Consider the following 19,389-nt stretch of genomic DNA (forward strand, 5'->3'; position numbering starts at 1 on the left):
ACACTTTGGGAAACACTGCCAGATTGGACAAATTTGATTAAATAAGTAATAAGGAAAACATCTGCATAGTAAAAACACTAAATCATATAGTGATACAATGGGTGTTTTTTAATAAACAAAATCTAGATTTTTTCCTTCTTTTTTTTTTTTTTTGGAAGTGTATATAAATAAATTAGGAAAATAAATGACTACTAAGTGGAAGAAATGGCGGATGAAAATCAATAAAATTACAAAAGTTGAGTGCAATGGTGTTTCACAGTAAAGTAATACCAGTCACACCTGTTGGCTGTTAGTTTCCTGACCAGAGGGGGTCTTCGTTCTGTTTTCTAAAAAGTCATGGTACATTCTCAAAGACAAGGAGCAGGAAGTAACACAGAGAACACGCCGAATGTCAGAACCTTCTGGCCAGAGCTGCTTAAGCAGAGAAATTATTTCGCATGCCTGTCACAGAAGGAAATTGCAAAATGTCATGGTACTTACAAAAATGTTTATTCATAAGAGATCTTACTAGAAGAATTCATACAGAAAAGGATACATTTGACCACATGAAACTACAAATATTGCTGTTAAAAATTATAAACATTTTAAGTGATAAAATTCGAACAAATATTTCAGTGAAACCCTTAAACATTTAAATGTGTAAAGAGTGACTATAAATCAATAGGAAAATATCTAAGCCTTTCATAAGGCATGAGCAGATAATACACAAAAGAAACACTAATATAATTTTTTTTTTAAAAAAGAAAACGTTAACCTCTTTAGTAATAAAAAGAACAAGTAGATAACCCATTTTTACTTTCAAGTTAGCAAAGCATATTTTTATGATAATAGCACTGGAATGTGATGCCATTTCTCTCATAGTTTCTCATAGAGCTCCACCTGACCAGTCTGTGTCACCAGAGCTGGGAGCTGCTGCCAGGTGGAGGGGATTTTCCCAGGCCTCCCCTGAGCTGGTCCTTGCCTTCAAGCAGAGCCTGGCGCCCCTTCCTGGGACAACACTGTGACTTAGAGATGATATTCCTGCTGGAGCCACCGGCAACCCTGCTCCGGCTGTGTCTGCCCACCCCAGGGTGCTGGAGGCAGAAGCCAGGCCCAGGATTGTCCAGAGCCTACCCTCAGTTGGCCCTGCCCACCCCCCACCCCCCCCCACCCCCGTCTTGGCCTCCTGGGACATAGCTGTGTCCCTTCCTGTCACGCTGGGAGCGGGTGTGGTTGGTGTCCATTGCCTTCTTGCCTGGGCAGCCAGCCTCCAGGCCTGACCACCAATCAAATTCTCAATGCATTGATTTTACTTGACAACTGGGAAGTGGGGCTCATGGTGCCCACAGGCAAACCCTCTATAGTCCTGATGGAAGGGGTGGGTGACCTTCTTCAAGAATGAACCCGGGCAGCAGGGTGTTGGACTGAAGCCCAGAAGTGGGTGCAGGGATGGCAGAGATGGCTGTGAAGCCAGAAATGCCTTAAACTGCAATGTCGTGTCTCATCCCCACCAGCCTGTCCCCTCCTGTACCTCTTACTGGGGAGTGGCAGCCCCAATTCCCACAGTCGGGGCTGGGCTGTCAGGCCCACTGGCTGAAGGGAGCCCCCATATGTACCATTACTAACACTCCAGTCTGTGTCTGTCAATCACCGTGAAATAAAGTCTGAACATGTTAAAAAACAAACAAACAACAACAACAAAAACATAGCTCTGGGGAGAAAACAAAGCTAAAAGGAAGAAAGAGGCATCCTATAGCAATTGAGCAGTGAAGGGGAAAAGAGGACAAAGCCGAATACTAGGTCACTGGAAGATTAAAAAAAACAACTACAAAATCCTAGGACTCACAACCCCTCATCCACCACCAAAATAAATAAAAACAAAATTCCCCCTAATATTGCCTTGACTCTGCTAAATTAACAGAAAGGGGCATAATTAAATTGAGTTAGATTAAATTATTAAATTAGGAATCTTGAAACATTAGGGGAAGCTGTTTGCAAAGTATTTGAGAACCTTTTTTATAATTAAACAATTCATTCAAACAAAATATTTCTTAAATAAGTTTCAATACCTCTTCAATTATATTGTTCCATCTTAAATTTCCAAAAATAGGTTCAAATGCCAAAACCCTACATTCTTCTAATTCTTTAATCAGGGCTTTATAAGCATTCTCAATCTTCTTTTCATTCTGTAAAAGGAAGACAAATCACAGAAATTGTCAAAAAAAAATAGCTATTATTTTCTAATACAGAAAAATTAAATATTGAAGATAAAATTATTATATTTCTAAGCAAAAAAAAAAAAAAGTTTTACACTAATTTTAGATTGTCAACACTGCTTTTAAAGCCTTCCAGCCAGTATTGTTTTTGTCTCGGAATTTAGTGCATTTAATTTCTTAAACTATTTTATGAAAGTGTAGTTATCATTACATAAAGTTCACTCACTTTAAGGGTTTTTCTATGGTTTTAGGTAAATGTAGAGAGAGTCCTGGAAATATACCTTGCTAAAAGGCAGGAATGTTACCAGTCCCAATCTATAGCTCAGGTGCCAGGGGGTGAGTGCCATTATCTAAGTTCAGCCAGCCACCAGGGGCAGACGCAATTATCCAGGCTCAGTAAGGCCTGGCAATTACGAGAAGCCACAAGAATGAAGAATTGCAGCTTGATCTTCAGTAAACATGATTTCACATAATTTCCTTTGTCTTAAACTCTAATAAAACTTCCTGATATCGTGCTGTATATAATAAACGTGCTGCACTAGCTCTGGCTCACTGTCTCTCCATCTGAAAACAGTGTCCCACCAGGTCTCAGCTTTCCCTACTGTCTCTGTCTCTGTGTCTGTTTGTTTCTTTTTCTCAATGGCCAGTCGCCCCTACTCAGGACTCATTCACTCTCTAGATGTTCTGAATGTGGCTGGAGAACTCCCATAGGTAAATGTACAGAGTTGTGCAACCATAACCACAATCTAATTTTACAACATTTCCAAAATCTCAAAAAGAAACACTGTATCTATTCTACTTTATTATGAAAAATTTCAAACATACACATAAGTAGAGAATGCATAACTTCCTCCAAAGTATTTATCATTCAGCAAAGGCCCTTAGCAACATACATTGCACTTTTATTTGCATATCAGACAGTCCTCAAATTGATAAATAATCTCTTTAAGGTGATTGTTTAGTAAATTAGAAAATAAATTATGTTATCAAAAATAAAATCTTCCATTAAGCCCTGTTCCGTGTGGCTCAGTGGTTGAGCAAAGTCTCATGCACCAAAAAGTCACTGATTTGATTCCTGGTCAGGACACATGCCTGGGATTGTGGGCTCAATCACCAGTAGGAAGTGTCAGAGGGTAGCCAATTGATGTTTCTCTCTCACACTGATGTTTCTCTCTCTCAACCTCATCCTTCCTCTCTTTCTAAACTTAATAAAAAGATATGTTTAAAATTCCTCTTAAAGAGAGATTGGGAAGAATATTCATAGAGCACTCTTCAAACTCAGAATCAGAAATTGCCCTAACAGAATAAAATGAGATAAATTGACTATAGGTCCTCTTCCCAATATAAAAATGAATTCCAGGACTGTTCAGCTAACAGTAAACAACTAGAGTTTAATGACTGGAGTTCTAACTAAAGCAAAATAAACAATCTTATCATATTTTATGATAACCAGCTGGAGGTCTCCAAAACCATGAGGGAGTGTGTGACACTATTTTCAAAGAATAAAAAAATATTAGCTGACTCAAAAATCATATAGAATTATCTTCATATTAAAAATTCACTGTATGGCAGAAACCGGTTTGGCTCAGTGGAGAGAGCATCGACTTGCGGACTGGAAGGTCCCAGGCTCGATTCTGGTCAAGAGCATTTATGTGGGTTGCAGGCACATCCCAGTAGGTGTGCAGGAGGCAGTTGATCAATGATTCTCTCTCATCGATGTTTTAAACTCTCTATCCCTCTCCTTTCCTCTCTGTAAAAAAAAATAATAATAATAAATAAATAAATTCACTGTATGTAATGAAAAATTAAACAGAAATTAGATTCTTTATAAAATCAGTATGTACTTTTGACCCAAGAGTCCAATATAGTAACTGTCAAATATACCAATACAACCAAATAATAAGATCATGGAATCAAAATCCTAAATGCTTATTAATTTCATTAATGATTTAATGTTAAGAAATAAACTTATTTCAATTATTTTCCTTCTTCATCAACCTTCTCCATGGTTTTCTCATTAAAAGCTACTGTTTTTAATATTATTTTATCAGTATGTCTTAGCAACAGAGGCATATTTTACCTTCTGTTTAATGCATTTTTGACCCTCACACCACACAGTAATTAAACAAATAAAGGCTGGAGTCAGGCTGCCTCTTTTCAAATCCATACTCCTTTATTAATTTGGTATTGATGATGAGCAGATTGCTTATTCATGTATCTACTTCCTTATCTGCAAAACAGATGATACTAACACCTACCTTGCAGGGTTGTTGTGAGGGTTAAGTAAAATGACTCATGGATGAACCAAGCACTATTGTTATGACAGGAAATGCTCAATAAGTGACTGCGCTTGTATCTTTATTATTATTAATGTTCAATACCTCTGTGTTAAATCTAAGATAATTTCCAAAGAAGAAGTAAAAAGAGAACTGAGTCAAATAATTTAGAAAATTATTTAAAATTATGGAAGAACGCTGAAACCGGTTTGGCTCAGTGGATAAAGTGACTGCAGACTGAAAGGTCCCAGGTTCGATTCCAGTCAAGGACATGTACCTTGGTTGCTGGCACATCTCCAGTAGGGGGTGTGCAGGAGGCAGCTGATTGATGATTCCCTCTCATCGATGTTTCTCTCTATCCCTCTCTCTTCCTCTCTATAAAAAAATCAATAAAATATATTTTAAAATATAATAATAAAATTATGGAAGGAATTTTGATATAAATTACCTTCTTGAAAAATATTTGTTGTTTGTGCTTGCTTAGCATAAGGTACGCATAAAGTCGAAGAATGTCAGATGTTTGTCCAGAGGAAAGCACAGCATTGACCTTCATTGACCAAGACTGAATGATTAAAAAGTTGAAAAGGTATGTTTGTAGATCATTCAAGCCTTCATCTGCCACCATCAGGAAATATGGGTAACTCTCTTCCAAAAAAGTTTTCCATTCTTGTGATAAGCATCCAGAAAATTCTGTTCGAACATCAATGGTGTTATTGTGCTGAAGATGAAGAATTAAAGCAGTTCTCAAAGAAAGAAGTGCAGGGAAGTTGAAATATGCATACTCAGCATCCTGTGTGGGAGGGGTAAAGTACATTATTTTGAAATTATCATCTAGTAGTTTACCAGTTTAGTTAACACATATCATTAAAGTTCTTAAAGGAATAGGTTCCAACACACTTCTGCTCTGTTGTATAGTCAGGGAATAGACCTTTAAACCTTGACTGTCATCTCACTAATACATGCCATAAACCACAATTTGGATGTAAATATGTGTATCCCTTTTAAGCAGGCACACAAATACTCATGATTTATCACACTTTCCCTTCCCGTTCTACTTCTTTTCCTCTCCAATCTCATTTCAAAAATAAATTTTAAATAAAGGACACAAAATATGTCAAAGCAAATGGTGGATATAAATTATCCAGGAAAAGGAAGGTCGTGGTGGGTCGTTTTATTTGAGAAGGCTGTCCCCAGGTCATTGAGGCCCTCCTGAAACTGCATAGGTTTTTCTCAATAGACCAAAATTAGTGCAATAAACTGACTGTAAGAGTTAGGCTAGAAACCTGGATCTTTATTCAAAACACTGCCTGTAAGCAGTCGGCAATATTAAAAATATATATATACACATATATGTGTGTATATATATACATATATACACACATATATGTATATATATTTAATATATATGTATATATGTATATATATACAATATACATAATATATATAATATATATATATATATACAACAATATATATTGTTGGAAAATGTTATTGAGCAGATGTACACCAAAGGCCTTCAGAGATAGGACGAGGAACGGATGATAGTGGTTATACATGTCTGTATTTAAATTGTTAAAATGTTATGATTAATTGTATTTATAATTTAAAAAAAAAGCAGACCAAATATATTCCCTTTGAGGTAGGTACTATAGAGCAAATAATGAAAAAGTAGCATTAGTGAGTTTGACATTCTTTTGGGATCAAATACACTGACTGCTGAGTTTTAAAGACAGAAGTTACAAGTCTAGAATCCAGAGATCCATTAGACCACTGTTTAGGAGGATGAATCATCCTCTTTCATGATCCTGCATGTCCTTACAACAAAGTTTGAATACTGTAAATAATAAACAATTTTTTGTAACTTCCAAATACTGTGATTATGGGTAACTGTTTTCTGTTCTTCCTTTTAAATTTTTCTAAATATTTATAGATATATTTCAATTTGTAATAAGAAAACACTTTTATAACAGGAACTTTGGTTTACGTTCTCAAATCATAGAAAAGGATTCAACTGTCACATGGTACCTTGAAGAAAACTATGGCAAATTGTCCTCCTTTCCTAATGATGTCCACAAGGTAGCGTTCAATCAAATAGAAGAAATGGAGCTCCTGGCCCTGCTTTAGTGATTCCTCACATATGCACATGACAAGCAAGGAATCTCCATCAATGAGAAAAAATTCAGATTCAACAAAATCATTGAATATACTGGAATAACTACAATAAAAACAGTTAAAACAAAAATTAGATATACATTAAATAAGGTTTTTTTAAAAAAAGGCAGCAGCCTTGTTATTATCATTAATAGCTGAATTTACTGAGTAACCATTCATGTCAGGATCAATGCTAAAGCATTTCAAATATACCCATATACATAATTATCTTTCATAAAAAGAAGGCAGGATCAGTCCATTCTATAGAGAAGGGAACTTCGGCACAAAATGATAGGAAAGATTATCTAAAGCAATAAGCAAAATCTGGATTGGACTCAGGAATTTAACACCTATATTTTGAATATGGACCTGTATTTGTATTTTCTTCCTGCTTAATCAATCTCATTCTTTTATAAGATAACTAGAGACCCAGTGCACGAAATTCATGCATGGGAGGGGAGGTCCCTCAGCCCGACCTCCACCCTCTTGCAATCCAGGACTGCTGGCTTCTAACCACTCACCTGCCTGATTGCCCCTAACTGTTCCCCTGCTGGCCTGGTCACCCCTAACTGCTCCCCTGCTGGCCAGGTCGCTCCCTAACTATCCCCTGGTGACCCCCTAACTGTCCGGAAGGAAGTGGGACATCTGAAAGATGTCTTGTCGACCCAGTCTAATTAGCATTTTATTACCCTTTTATTAGTAAGATTAGTATAGATGGGTTCATTGCAGCTATAGACAAAGAATGCAAGAAAAAAATGTTCTTATTCATCATCCAATAGCTCTAGAAGTTCTGTTAAATAATCATATATACAACTATATACATATTTAATGCACTATAATATATACTAAGATAGATGATAAGATAGATAAATAGAGATCACTTTAAGGTCAAACAGATATATATTGGGTCGGCAGCTAAGTAATTGCGGGTTTCACACATATATGGCTTCAGTTGAATTTTTAGGTTTGCAGACGTAGTAAAATGTAAAACACATTTTGTTATTTGATAGTTGGCTATTCAGCTGTTAATCAGTAAAAAAAGTTTTTTGATCTGTTTTGTAGTTTTCGGTTGGCGTTCGTTGAAAAATGGAAAATCAAAAGGAACATTTTCATCATATTTTGATTTTTTATTTCCGCAAAGGGAAAACGCATCGCAAGCTCATAAAAAGTTATGTGCTGTTTATGGTGATGAAGCCTTAAAAGAACGGCAGTGTCAAAATTGGTTTGCCAAATTTCGTTCTGGTGATTTTTCACTCAAAGATGAAAAACGCTCTGGTCGTCCAGTTGAAGTTGATGACGCCCTAATCAAAGCAATAATCAATTCGGACTGTCACAGTACAACACGTGAGATTGCAGAGAAGCTTCATGTATCACATACATGCATTGAAAATCACTTAAAACAACTTGGCTATGTTCAAAAACTCGATACATGGGTTCCTCACGAACTGAAAGAATCACAGTTAACGCAACGCATTAGCAGCTGCGATTTGCTAAAGAAACGTAATGAAAATGATCCATTTTTAAAACGACTGATAACTGGCGATGAAAAATGGGTTGTTTACAACAATATCAAGCGGAAAAGATCATGGAGCAGGCCAGGTGAACCAACTAAACAACATCAAAAGCTGATATTCATCAAAAGAAGATTTTGTTATCAGTTTGGTGGGATTACAAAGGAATTGTCTACTTTGAACTCTTACCACCCAACCGAACGATCAATTCTGATGTCTACATTGAACAACTAACGAAATTAAACAATGCAGTTGAAGAAAAGCGGCCCGAATTGACAAATCGAAAAGGTGTTGTATTCCATCATGACAATGCAAGGCCACACACATCTTTGGTCACTCGGCAAAAATTAATGGAGCTTGGTTGGGATGTTTTGCCACATCCACCATATAGTCCTGACCTTGCACCATCTGATTACTTTTTGTTTCGATCTTTACAAAACTCCTTGAATGGTAAAAATTTCAATAATGATGATGATGTCAAATCGTACCTGATTCAGTTTTTTGCTAATAAAAACCAGAAGTTTTTTGAACGTGGGATTATGATGCTGCCTGAAAGATGGCAAAAGGTCATTGATCAAAATGGGCAATACATTACAGAATAAAGTTATTTAGTTCCATGAAAAAATTGTCTTTGATTTTCTTTTAAAAATCCGCAATTACTTACTTGCCGACCCAATATAAATATGATACAGAATTTTATATTTATTACTCACTCAGCTTTTGGCATTTCACTCAAAATTAACTCTGAAATTTCCTCTAAAAACATCCTATATTTTTGTAAACCTAAAAAAAGAGAAAATGGATTATTTTCAATCAGTCTTTTTCTTTTTTTAAAGAAAAAAGAAACAGAAATAAAACTTTTAAAATCTTATAAAATAACATAAAGTTTTAGAAATTATGAATATTTTAAATTGAAAATTACCCATCCTTGCTGCTACCTGCGCCTCCAACCTGAACGGGAAAATATGAAATATACTACAAATCCTTTACTTGGGTACCTCTAAGTGGCAGTTATTAATGGAAATGGCAGACCTACAAAAAAGAGAAGAAAAATTAGAAATTTATTTATTTCATTAACGAATAGTATTGAATGACTACTGTGTGTTAAACAAAACATAGGACACTGGGAATATAAGAACAGACCAAAGCCAACATGCTGTCAGTTCTCATGAAGTTTAATATCTCTCAGGAAAGACAAATATTAATGAGAGAATCATACAGAGTAGAAAATTAAAAATGTGACAAAAATCGAAGAGGTTGGAGGAAGCTACCCCAAAGAAGTGATGCTTAGGCTGACCGCTGAGGGATCAAAAAAGATGCAAGGACTGCAGCATTTCAGGCAAAGAAAATACCTAAATACCATGTGCAAATGCCCTGTGGCAGGAAAGAAGTGTGGATGGAATTAGTTACTGAAAAGAAGCCAGCTGGAGAAAGTGAGGGAACAGCTAGCTGTGCTAAGGAGTGGGGGGTGGGCTATTTCTCTGTTTTCAGCGACCCACATGGAAAATGACAGGCTCCTGAGTGGAGGACCTGGGGACTAAAAAATTAAAGAAAAAAAAGAGACCAAGACACAGAAATAGATTCAAGCTGGGACCCAGGTGGAGGGCTATCCCTCTGATGGAGAGACAGTCAACTCCCGCCACAGACAACGCAGCGCATTTATTTATTTCCAAAAGAATAAAGGGAGGTTTCCCTGAAAAGCTTAGAATCAAAGGAGTTTTGGGTGTGCCCAGGTCCTATTCATTCCCTCATTCCTGGGATTTAGCATATCAAGACCTGGGTAAGTCAAGGTCCTATTCATTCCTCATCCCACGCACTTGGATAAAGATAAGAAATCAGTACTGATAACAATCTCCCACATTTTGGGGAAACAGGTTCCCAAGGAGTGACTCTGCCTAAGCCTTGAGTTCAGCTGATGATAATTAAAGGTCATCATGTGCATTCCCAGGGGGCCCTCTACTAGGGAGTACAAAAGAAATATAAGGGCACTCAAAGCCTTTTGAGGGCATGTTTCTGATCCTAAAATCCACTGACAGATTTTAAGTAGATAGTATTATAATTGGTTTTACCTATTGAAAGATTACACTGGCCACAGTACAGAGAATAGACAGGATGAAAGCAAAGATCCAGTTAGTAGAGTAGAGAGAAAGCCATTGTTTGATGAGTCATGACAGTAGTTTGATCAGAAACATGCCCTCAAAGACTTTGTTAGTAGAATAGAGAGAAGGCCATTGTTTGATGAGTCATGACAGTAGTTTGATCTAATGGAGCTTGATGGTTGTTTGAAGCACATACTGATAGTAAATATTTAGCAGGTGGGTTTGATCTGGTAAAGAATCAGGTATGAACAGAGAAGAGGAGATAGTGAGTGTTGGCAAGAATAACTCCCTAGGATTCTACCTAATGCCAACAGCATGAATAAGTAGGCCATTCCCTAAGCAATAAACCCTGGAAATAGGTCATATTTCAGGGAAATATCATTTGTAGTCAACGAGAGTTTGACTTGCTTTTGAGACTTAACCACAGAAATGTCATGCAAGAAAATATATAGTACAAGAAGTCAAATACAAGGTCTAGGCTAGATCTGAATATTGAGTATTACAATACTAAGATCAGTGTTGAACAGAAAGATACAACATCATTCAATAAAAGAAAATGGCTGAAAATCCAGTTTTTCAGATCACTAATCCTATGTAACAAATAAGTAATCCACTGACCATCACTCCAACACACAAGATGGCCGTCCCATGTAGTCAAAGATGGCCACCCCTATGTGGACACAAGATGGCCACCACAAGATGGCTGGCAGGGGAGGGCAGTTGTGGGAGATCAGGCCATCACGGGAGGGCAGTTGGGAAGGACCAGGCCTGCAAGGGAGGTCAGTTGGGGGCGATAAGGCCTGCAGGGGAGGGCAGTTAGGGGGGACCAGGCCTGCAGGGGAGAGAAGTTAGGGGCAACCAGGCCAGCAGGGGAGGGAAGTTAGGGGTGACTGCGCTGGCAGAGGAGAGCAGTTGGGGGGGACCAGGCCTATGGGGGAGGACAGTTAGGGGGAACAAGGTCTGCAAGGGAGGGCAGTTGGGGGTGATCGGGCCAGCAGGGGAGTACAATTTCGGGGCAATCTGGGCCAGCAAGGGAGCAATTAGGTGTCGGTCAGGCTGGCAGAGGAGCGGTTAGTGGTTGTTCAGGCTAGAGAGCAGACAAGGGGTTGGGAGCCAGCAACCTAGGTACATGCCCTTGATCAGAATGGAACCTGGGACCCTTAAGTCCTCAGACTGAGACTACCCACTGAGCAAAATCAGCTAGGGCGTGTTTCCCAACTTAAATAAATTTCTTACACCTAATTTGACTGTTCAACCAACATAGGATTTGAAATTTTAAAATTACTTGGAAATGAAGCAGATGACAGTTTGTTGTGAACAACTAACTCAAAATTCCAGACTAGACCTGTATCATGTATATCTTCATATTTCTCATATTACCTTACTTTAACTCCTTTATATCTGATAAATAATATGAGGACAAGCACACACTTTAAGAATTGTTTTCTTTTTTCCCCCTTAATTTTTGACTAGGAAAATAACATTGGACATTATCTTTTTGTTGTTATTGTTATTAATCCTCACCTAAGGATATTTTTTCCATTGGTTTTCAGAGAGAGTGGAAGAAAGGAAGGGAGGGAGAAAGAAAGAGAGGGAAACATCAATGTGAGAGAGATACACTGACTGGTTGCCTTCTGAACATGCTCCAACCAGGGGTGGGGAGTGAGTCACAACCCAGGTACCTGCCCTTGACTAGCAATTATAGAAATGTTTGCTATTATAAAACTTTGTTTGCATATAGCTTGATGGTATAGGCACACTCAGATAAGGGTTGCTTAGTGTTTTGAAATGACTACTCATTTCTATGAGACTTCAGATGAGAAACTTCAAGGAACTACAGAAAATGTTTGCCCTTAAAGAAATATGATGGAAAAGCCTTCCTTTTGTTCCAGCGCTCTTACTGCTCTAAGTGACCTACTGTATTTTCCGGCGTATAATACGACCCCATAATTTTTACAGTTAAAACATAGGTTTAGGCCTATATTCGCTGTATAAGACTACCCCCCACTTCCGAGGCAACACCAGTTCTTTTTTTAATAGACCGCCTCTCTGACTCTGGCCAATCTGGGCAGGCTTTTTACTAGAACACAGTCTAGCTTCGGGTACAGAACATGTACTATAATTTGCATGCATAAAAAGTCTGCTTGGATTGGCTGAGTTAGAGAGGCGGTCCAAGCAGCCTTGCAGTGATTGGTGCGGGATCAAGTTGGAAAATTCGTTTAGCAGCATATCCAGAAGATTTTCGGGATCGAGTTGGAAAATTCGTTTAGTGGCATATTGAGACGTTTTTCGGGATATACTCAGCGTTTAAGATGACCCCCAATTTTCAGTTGACTTTTTTTCGTTTCAAAAGTCGTTTTATACGCCAGAAAATACGGTAAGGTTCCAAAGAAAAAGAAAACCACTTCTCTGCTACATGGGACATGCCATACCAGGAATGAGCCTTCCTGGTGATGAGGAACCAACAATGACATGACATTCTCAAAATGAGCCATCTGACAACAAAGAACCAATGGCGCTTTAAATAACGGATCAAAGCTGTTTTCTAATGGATCAGTGATTCTTTGAAGGAAATGTCTTAATCGAAGGGGGAAAAAGGGATGTAAAAGAATAATAAATGGAGCTGGAGCTGCCATGCCAGAGGAACTGCTTTGCACATCTTATACCTCAAACCTTTGAGATGTTAAAACAGGGCAAAAAAAAAAAAAAAAAAAAAAAAAAAGCTTTATACTGGACCTAAAGCAGCACTGTGTCCCAAAGAACTTTTTGCAAAGATAACAAGAAAACAGACATTATGACTATCACACTAAAATTTCTAAAGATGGTTTGGAATTAGAGAGGCTATGTATGTCATCTGCACCAAGAGAAATGCCACTCTTCTATTGATGTAATTGTCCCTCTTTCCTTTCTCATTAATACCTTTGCCTTTGTTTCCTAATCAGAACATAATTTGGGAATATCAATTCTTCCCAAATAGCTCTTCTTATTGATCTCAAATAAATGCTTATTTCCTTGCACTTTGGAACAATATCTTCAGGTTAACAATATCTATTATATTTCAAATGGTTGTTTTAATGATCTAATACCATAGTCGGCAAACTGCAACTCTCAAGTCACATGCGGCTCTATGGCCCCTTGAGTGTGGCTCTTCCTCAAAATACCACGGCCTAACTGAGTCTATTTTGAAGAAGTGGCATTATAAGAAGTTTAAGTTTAAAAAATTTGGCTCTCAAAAGAAATTTCAATCATTGTACTGCTGATATTTGGCTCTGTTGACTAATGAGTTTGCCTACCACTGATCTAGTACTATATTTCTCAGCCAAACATAGAGACTGTTTCTACAATGATTAATGTGTACATAATCATAATTTTGTAACTACTGTTTACTGGTTTTCCATATTTGATTCAACATAGAAACAAATCACAAGAAGTTAGGAAAGGGATAAACAGTAGAAAAAGAATATATGCTAAATTCCTCATTTTTATTGCAAAGTATCTGTAAATAGCATCCTAAGTTAATATATCAAAAAAATAAGGATTTCTGATATCAAGAAGTTAAACTGCCTTTCATATAAGTATCACACCATTGGGTTACCAACTAATATAAGTGAGAAGTTTCATTTTCAGTAGCTGGAGGTAACCCAGAAAGTACAGAAATGGAATGATGGAATATCATAATTTTACAGTTCATAATGAATTAATAGATCTTAGTATTTTCAGATGATAGCAGAAAAATATAGAGGCAAATATCTGCTTCCATACAGAACAACTGAACCATTATTGAAATACTCTAGAAAATACATACATACATACATACATACATACATAAACAAACCTGAATTTGATCAAAGCTCTAGTAGCAACCACAAAACATTTAGAAGACAGGGCATATTAGATGATATCTAGAAGACTCTCTATAGGACTGGGTGAGGGAGGAATTCACTTATTAACAAATAAATTACAAGAGGATGAAAGAGATTATAACAAACTTAGAAATGTATCCAGTCACAGCAGTGTCAGCACTTTATCTGAATTTTGATTTAAAGAATCTTAAAAAAAAAAAAAAAGAGAGTGAAATTGTTGCATTATGTATTGGGGGTGGGGGGAAGGTCAATTTGGACAAGGCGTGGGAAATGGTGAAGTCATCTGATGGAAGGGGTCAAGTTCTTGAAACACGATCTGGAGAAGAACTGACCAGCAACGGGCCAAGTTTTACGATGGGCTCCATGACGCCAGCTACTCAGGTCTACATGCCCATGTAGTACCCTCTCCTGAGTGTGGGCAGGACCTGGGAATTTAATGAGCTAACCTCTCTCATGATTAGCTTACATTACATAAGACTCTTATCAGAGCAAACAGGGGAGAGATTCTCCTACTGGCTTGGAAGAGATAAACCACCATACCTGGCGAGGATCTGAGGGTGGAATCTAAAGGTTGAGAGTAATCCCCAGCCAACAGCTTGCAAGGAAACAGGGAACCCCAATCCCACAGCTGTAAGGACTTAGATTCTTCCAACAACCTGAATGAGCGCCCAGAGCCTTGATGAGATGGCAGCCCCAGCAGACACCACCTCCATTTCAACCTGGTGAGATGCTGGGTAAAAGATTCAGTTAAGCCCAGCCTGTGTGGCTCAGTGGTTGAGCGTCAACCTATGAACCAGGAGTTCATCATTCGATTCCTGGTCAGGGCACATGCCCGGGGTAGGGCTCAATCCCCAGTGTGGAATGTGCAGGAGGCAGCCCATCAATGATTCTCTCTCATCACTGATGTTTCTATCTCTCCCTCCCTCTTCCTTCCTCTCTGAAATATATATATATATATATATATATATATATATATATATATATATATATATATATTAAGGAAAAAAAGACTCGGTTACCCTATGCCAGGACTTCTTTTTTTTTTTCTTTTCAATTTTTTAAATTATTATCTGTGTACATATTTTAACATTGTCCCCCCCCCCCTCCCATACATACCCTCCCTCCCCAGAGTTTTGTGTCCATTGGTTGTACTTATATACATGTATACAAGTCCTTCGGTTGATCTCTTATCTCCCCCAGATCTCCCTACCCATCCCACTGTAATTTGACAGTCTGCTTGTTGCTTTACTATCTTTATATCTGTCTTTTGGTTCATCAGTTTATAATGTTCTTTAATATCCATAGATGAGTGAGGTTATGTGGTATTTCTCTTTCATTGACTATCTTATTTCACTCAGCATAATGTTCTCCAATTCCATCCAGGTTGCTGCAAATGATGAGAATTCCTTCCTTTTTATGGCAGCATAGTATTCCATTGTGTAGATGTACCATTGTTTTTGGATCCAATCATCTGCTGACGGGCATCTAGGCTGTTTCCAAATTCTAGCTATTGTAGATTGTGCTGCTATGAACATAGGGGTGCATATATCCTTTCTGATTGGTGTTTCTAGTTTCTTGGGATATATTCCTAGGAGTGGGATTACTGGGTCAAATGGGAGTTCCATTTTCAGTTTTTTGAGTAAACTCCATACTGTTCTCCACAGTGGTTGCACCAGTCTACATTCCCACCAGCAGTGCACGAGGTTCCTTTCTCTCCGCAACCTCGCCAACACTTGTCGTTTGTTGATTTGTTGATGTTGGCCATTCTGACAGGTGTGAGATGGTACCGCATTGTTGTTTTGATTTGTATCTCTCGGATAATTAGTGACTTTGAGCATGTTTTCATGTGCCTCTTGGCCTTCCTTCTGTCTTCTTTTGAAAATATTCTATTTAGGTCCATTGCCCATTTTTTAATTGGATCATTCATTTTCCTTTTATTTAGTTGTATAAGCTGTCTATAGATGTTGGAGATTAAACCTTTATTAGTGATAACATTTGCAAATACGTTCTCCCATACAGTGGGCTTTCTTGTTGTTTTGTTGATGGTTTCTTTTGCTGTAAAAAAGCTTTTTATTTTGATGTAGTCCCATTTGTTTATTCTCTCTTTAGCTTCCATTGCCCTAGGGGCAGTATCAGTGAAGAAGTTCTTGGAAAAAGGTTTTCCAGGCGAATGGAAATGAAAAAAAAAGCTGGGGTAGCAATACTTATATCTGACAAATTAGATCTCAGAGTGAAGGACATAACAAGAGATAAGGAAGGCCACTTCATAATACTAAAGGGAGCAATCCAACAAGAAGAAATAACCCTGGTAAATATATATGCACCCAATACAGGAGCGCCCAAATACATAAAAAATAAAAATAAAATAAAAAACTGCTGGAGAACATTAAGGGAGAGATTAATAGCAATACAATCATAGTAGGAGATTTTAATACTCCACTGTCACCCTTCGACAAATCATCTAAACAAAAAATCAGCAAGGAAATATCAATCCTAAAAGGACTTCTAATCCATGGAAACTATGAAATAATAAGTTTCTATTGACTTCAACCACTATGTTTGTGATCCTTTGTAATGAGGCAATAGATAACTAATATGTGCCCCTTGACCATGAATACATCCTTTTAATTTTTATATAAGAAATAAATTGTTATTATGTTAACCCCACTGAAATTTAACGGTGCACAGGCGTCACCTGGGAGATTTTATTAAAATGTTGATTCTAGCCGAAACTGGTTTGGCTCAGTGGACAGAGCATCAGCCTGCGGACTGAAAGGTCCCAGTTTCCATTCCTGTCAAGGGCATGTACCTTGGTTGCAGGCACATCCCCAGTGGAGGGTGTGCAGGAGGCTGCTGGTCAATGATTCTCTCCCATCCACGTTTCTAACTCTCTATCCCTCTCCCTTCCTCTCTGTAAAAAAAAAAAAAAAAAAAAAAAAAAAAAAAAAAAAAAAAAAAAAAAAAAAAATCAATAAAATATATTTTTTTAAAATAAAATAAAAAACGTAGATTCTAATTCTGCAAGCTTGGAGTTGGGCCTGCCTGAGATTCTGCAGGGAGGAAGAGGCTGCTTGCTGCTGGCAATGTCTAGGGTTTTGTTTTTGTTTTGGGCTGCGCTAAGATGTGACATCACACGGGGCCCTCCAATACCTCCATCCCAGCACGGTTTCTTAGAAGAGAACCCTTGGAATGCCTGATACTCTCCCCTTTGCTTCAGACTTTAGACCTCCGCGCCCACCCACATCCTTTCCTCTGCTTTCCCCCCAAGCCTTGCATCCCAAGCCAGCGAAGCCAGTCGGCCACCCCCTTGGGGAGCCCAGTGGCACCACCACCTCCCTGCACCCGCGCGCCGGCTCCCCGACCACCTTCCCCTCCGATCGGAGACAGGAGACCCCCGCGACCCCCGCCAGACGTCTCTGCTCCAGGTCCCTTCCCAGGGACACCCCTTGATACACACACCACCTCCAGCCCTCCGTGGCCCCCACCCCTGGTACCACCCTTTCCTCACCCCAGACTCGGGACTCGAAACCCGGGACCTGCTGCGTCCAAAGAGCCGCTGGCTGGCGAGTCCCGCGGAAAGGGAGTGACGGAGAGGGGACCGCAGGCAGAGCCCCAAGGAAGCTCAGGGCTTTGAGCTGAGTGGAGCCACCTACGCCACTCCTTTAGCAACTCTATGGAGTGAGTTTCGCTTTCCTTTCTCACTCCGGAGGCGTTTAAGTTTCGTTTCTCAGCATCAGGAATTGGGAGACAGGCTTAGAGAGAGTGGGGTTTAGCATCTTCCCCTTGGAGCTGAGCCGTGCGGGAGATAGCATTCTTCGGAATTTATACATAAATACAGGGAAAGGAGACAGACACAGTTGGGACATCTAAGCAAGGTAAAAATCAAGTAAAGGTGGAATTTGGAAAAGATGAATTATAAGACGCTGGAATCTGAAATTCCACCGTCAGATGTGGGGTCTTGACCCAAAAAGAAAAACAAAAAAGCAGTGCATCAGAGTACATGAACTTGAAGCATCTATTAGGAGAAGCTGATGATTACTGTTCTGTGTGAACTATATTGGGAACATTCATGGGCCGGCCGAGAAGCACCATTAAAAAAAATACATTGAAAATGCAAGGTGCTTACTTTTATTTCTGTCTTAATCGATGCCATTTTCACTTTATGTCTGCCTGTTGATGGTTGCAATTTGCGTTTCAACACCAGCCTCTCTTCCTAGTGTCCTAAATTTCATGAGTGCTATAAATGTACAATTACGTGAGGATTCCAGCAAGTGGGAGGTGGGGGGGACAGCAGTGAGTTTTGAGTATTTTAGCAGCAGTGGGAAGCCACAGAAATGGTAAGGGCAGAGGTATAGGCTCTGTTCCACAGGGAAAACAGAAGAGAGCGCGCAGTGAATGGCCTACTTTCTGGCTCTACATTGGTAAGCCACGATGCTTGGTTGTTGTTGGTTTTGTTGTGCTGTTAATCCTCACTGGAGGATTATTTTCCTCCATTGATTTTGAGAGGGAGATGGAAAGGGAGAAAGAGAGGGGAAGGGGAAGGGGAGGGAGAGACATCCCTGTGAGAGAGACACGTGGATTGGTTGCCTCCTGTATACACTGGAACTTCCAACCAGTCTGAGATGAAATCTCAGGTACTTGCCCTCGCCCAGGAATGGAACCCATGGCCCTCTGGTGAGGTGGCTGGTGTTCTAACCACGGAACAACATTGTTCAGGGCAGAGAGTCAAGTTTGTTAAAATAAAAAGGTGGGGTTGGAGAGGGTGGCCATTTTTCACATCTATCAGGCTTTCATTTATCCATTTGCAAATTTGGGATGTTTGTTGATGATGACATTGAGAAAGAAAAGAAAGGAACTTACAACTTGACACAGGGCTGGACTAAAGTTAGGTTATATTCACATCCATCCCTCACAAACTTCTCTAATGCACTTGCCTGTGGTAAGCTGAATAGTGCCCTCACCCCCTCCAGCCAAGACGTCAGTGTCCTAATTCCTGGAATCTGCGAACATGTTATCTTTCATAGCGAAAGGTACTTTGCAGAATAAACCAAATTCAGGATTTGAGATGAAGAGATGAGGATGGGCTGCCCAAGTGGACTCAAAGGGTCCTTAAAAGAGGGAGGTGGGAGCAAAGGGTCAGGAAAGGCAACGTGATGAAGAAAGAGTCAGCGATGGCTTTGAAGATGGAGGCAGGGGCCACAATGTAAGAAGTCGGGGGTCTCTTGAAGCTGGCAACCGCAAGGAAACAGATTCTCTTGTAGAGACTCCGGAAGGAGCCAGCCCTGGGGACACTT

The 19,389-nt window shown here is 39.1% G+C and overlaps 1 protein-coding gene across 1 annotated transcript in view; it reads right to left on the minus strand.

Moving 5' to 3' along the window:
* Window positions 1-17,795, minus strand: part of LOC311622500 (putative ATP-dependent RNA helicase DDX60) — an 89,312-nt gene extending 71,517 nt beyond the window's left edge. Inside the window, exons 1-7 of the mRNA XM_084883725.1 lie at window positions 17,604-17,795; window positions 9,056-9,165; window positions 8,847-8,916; window positions 6,497-6,686; window positions 4,920-5,261; window positions 2,049-2,165; window positions 280-441 (exon numbers count right to left, since the gene is read on the minus strand). Of these exons, the coding sequence (XP_084739851.1) occupies window positions 280-441; window positions 2,049-2,165; window positions 4,920-5,261; window positions 6,497-6,686; window positions 8,847-8,916; window positions 9,056-9,059 (885 nt within the window). The 5' untranslated portion in view covers window positions 9,060-9,165; window positions 17,604-17,795. The remainder of the gene's footprint in view (window positions 1-279; window positions 442-2,048; window positions 2,166-4,919; window positions 5,262-6,496; window positions 6,687-8,846; window positions 8,917-9,055; window positions 9,166-17,603) is intronic.
* Window positions 17,796-19,389: the final 1,594 nt, after the last annotated feature.

The sequence above is a fragment of the Pipistrellus hanaki genome (assembly GCF_964339955.1).
Source record: "Pipistrellus hanaki genome assembly, chromosome: 5".
Taxonomy (NCBI): Eukaryota; Metazoa; Chordata; class Mammalia; order Chiroptera; family Vespertilionidae; genus Pipistrellus; species Pipistrellus hanaki.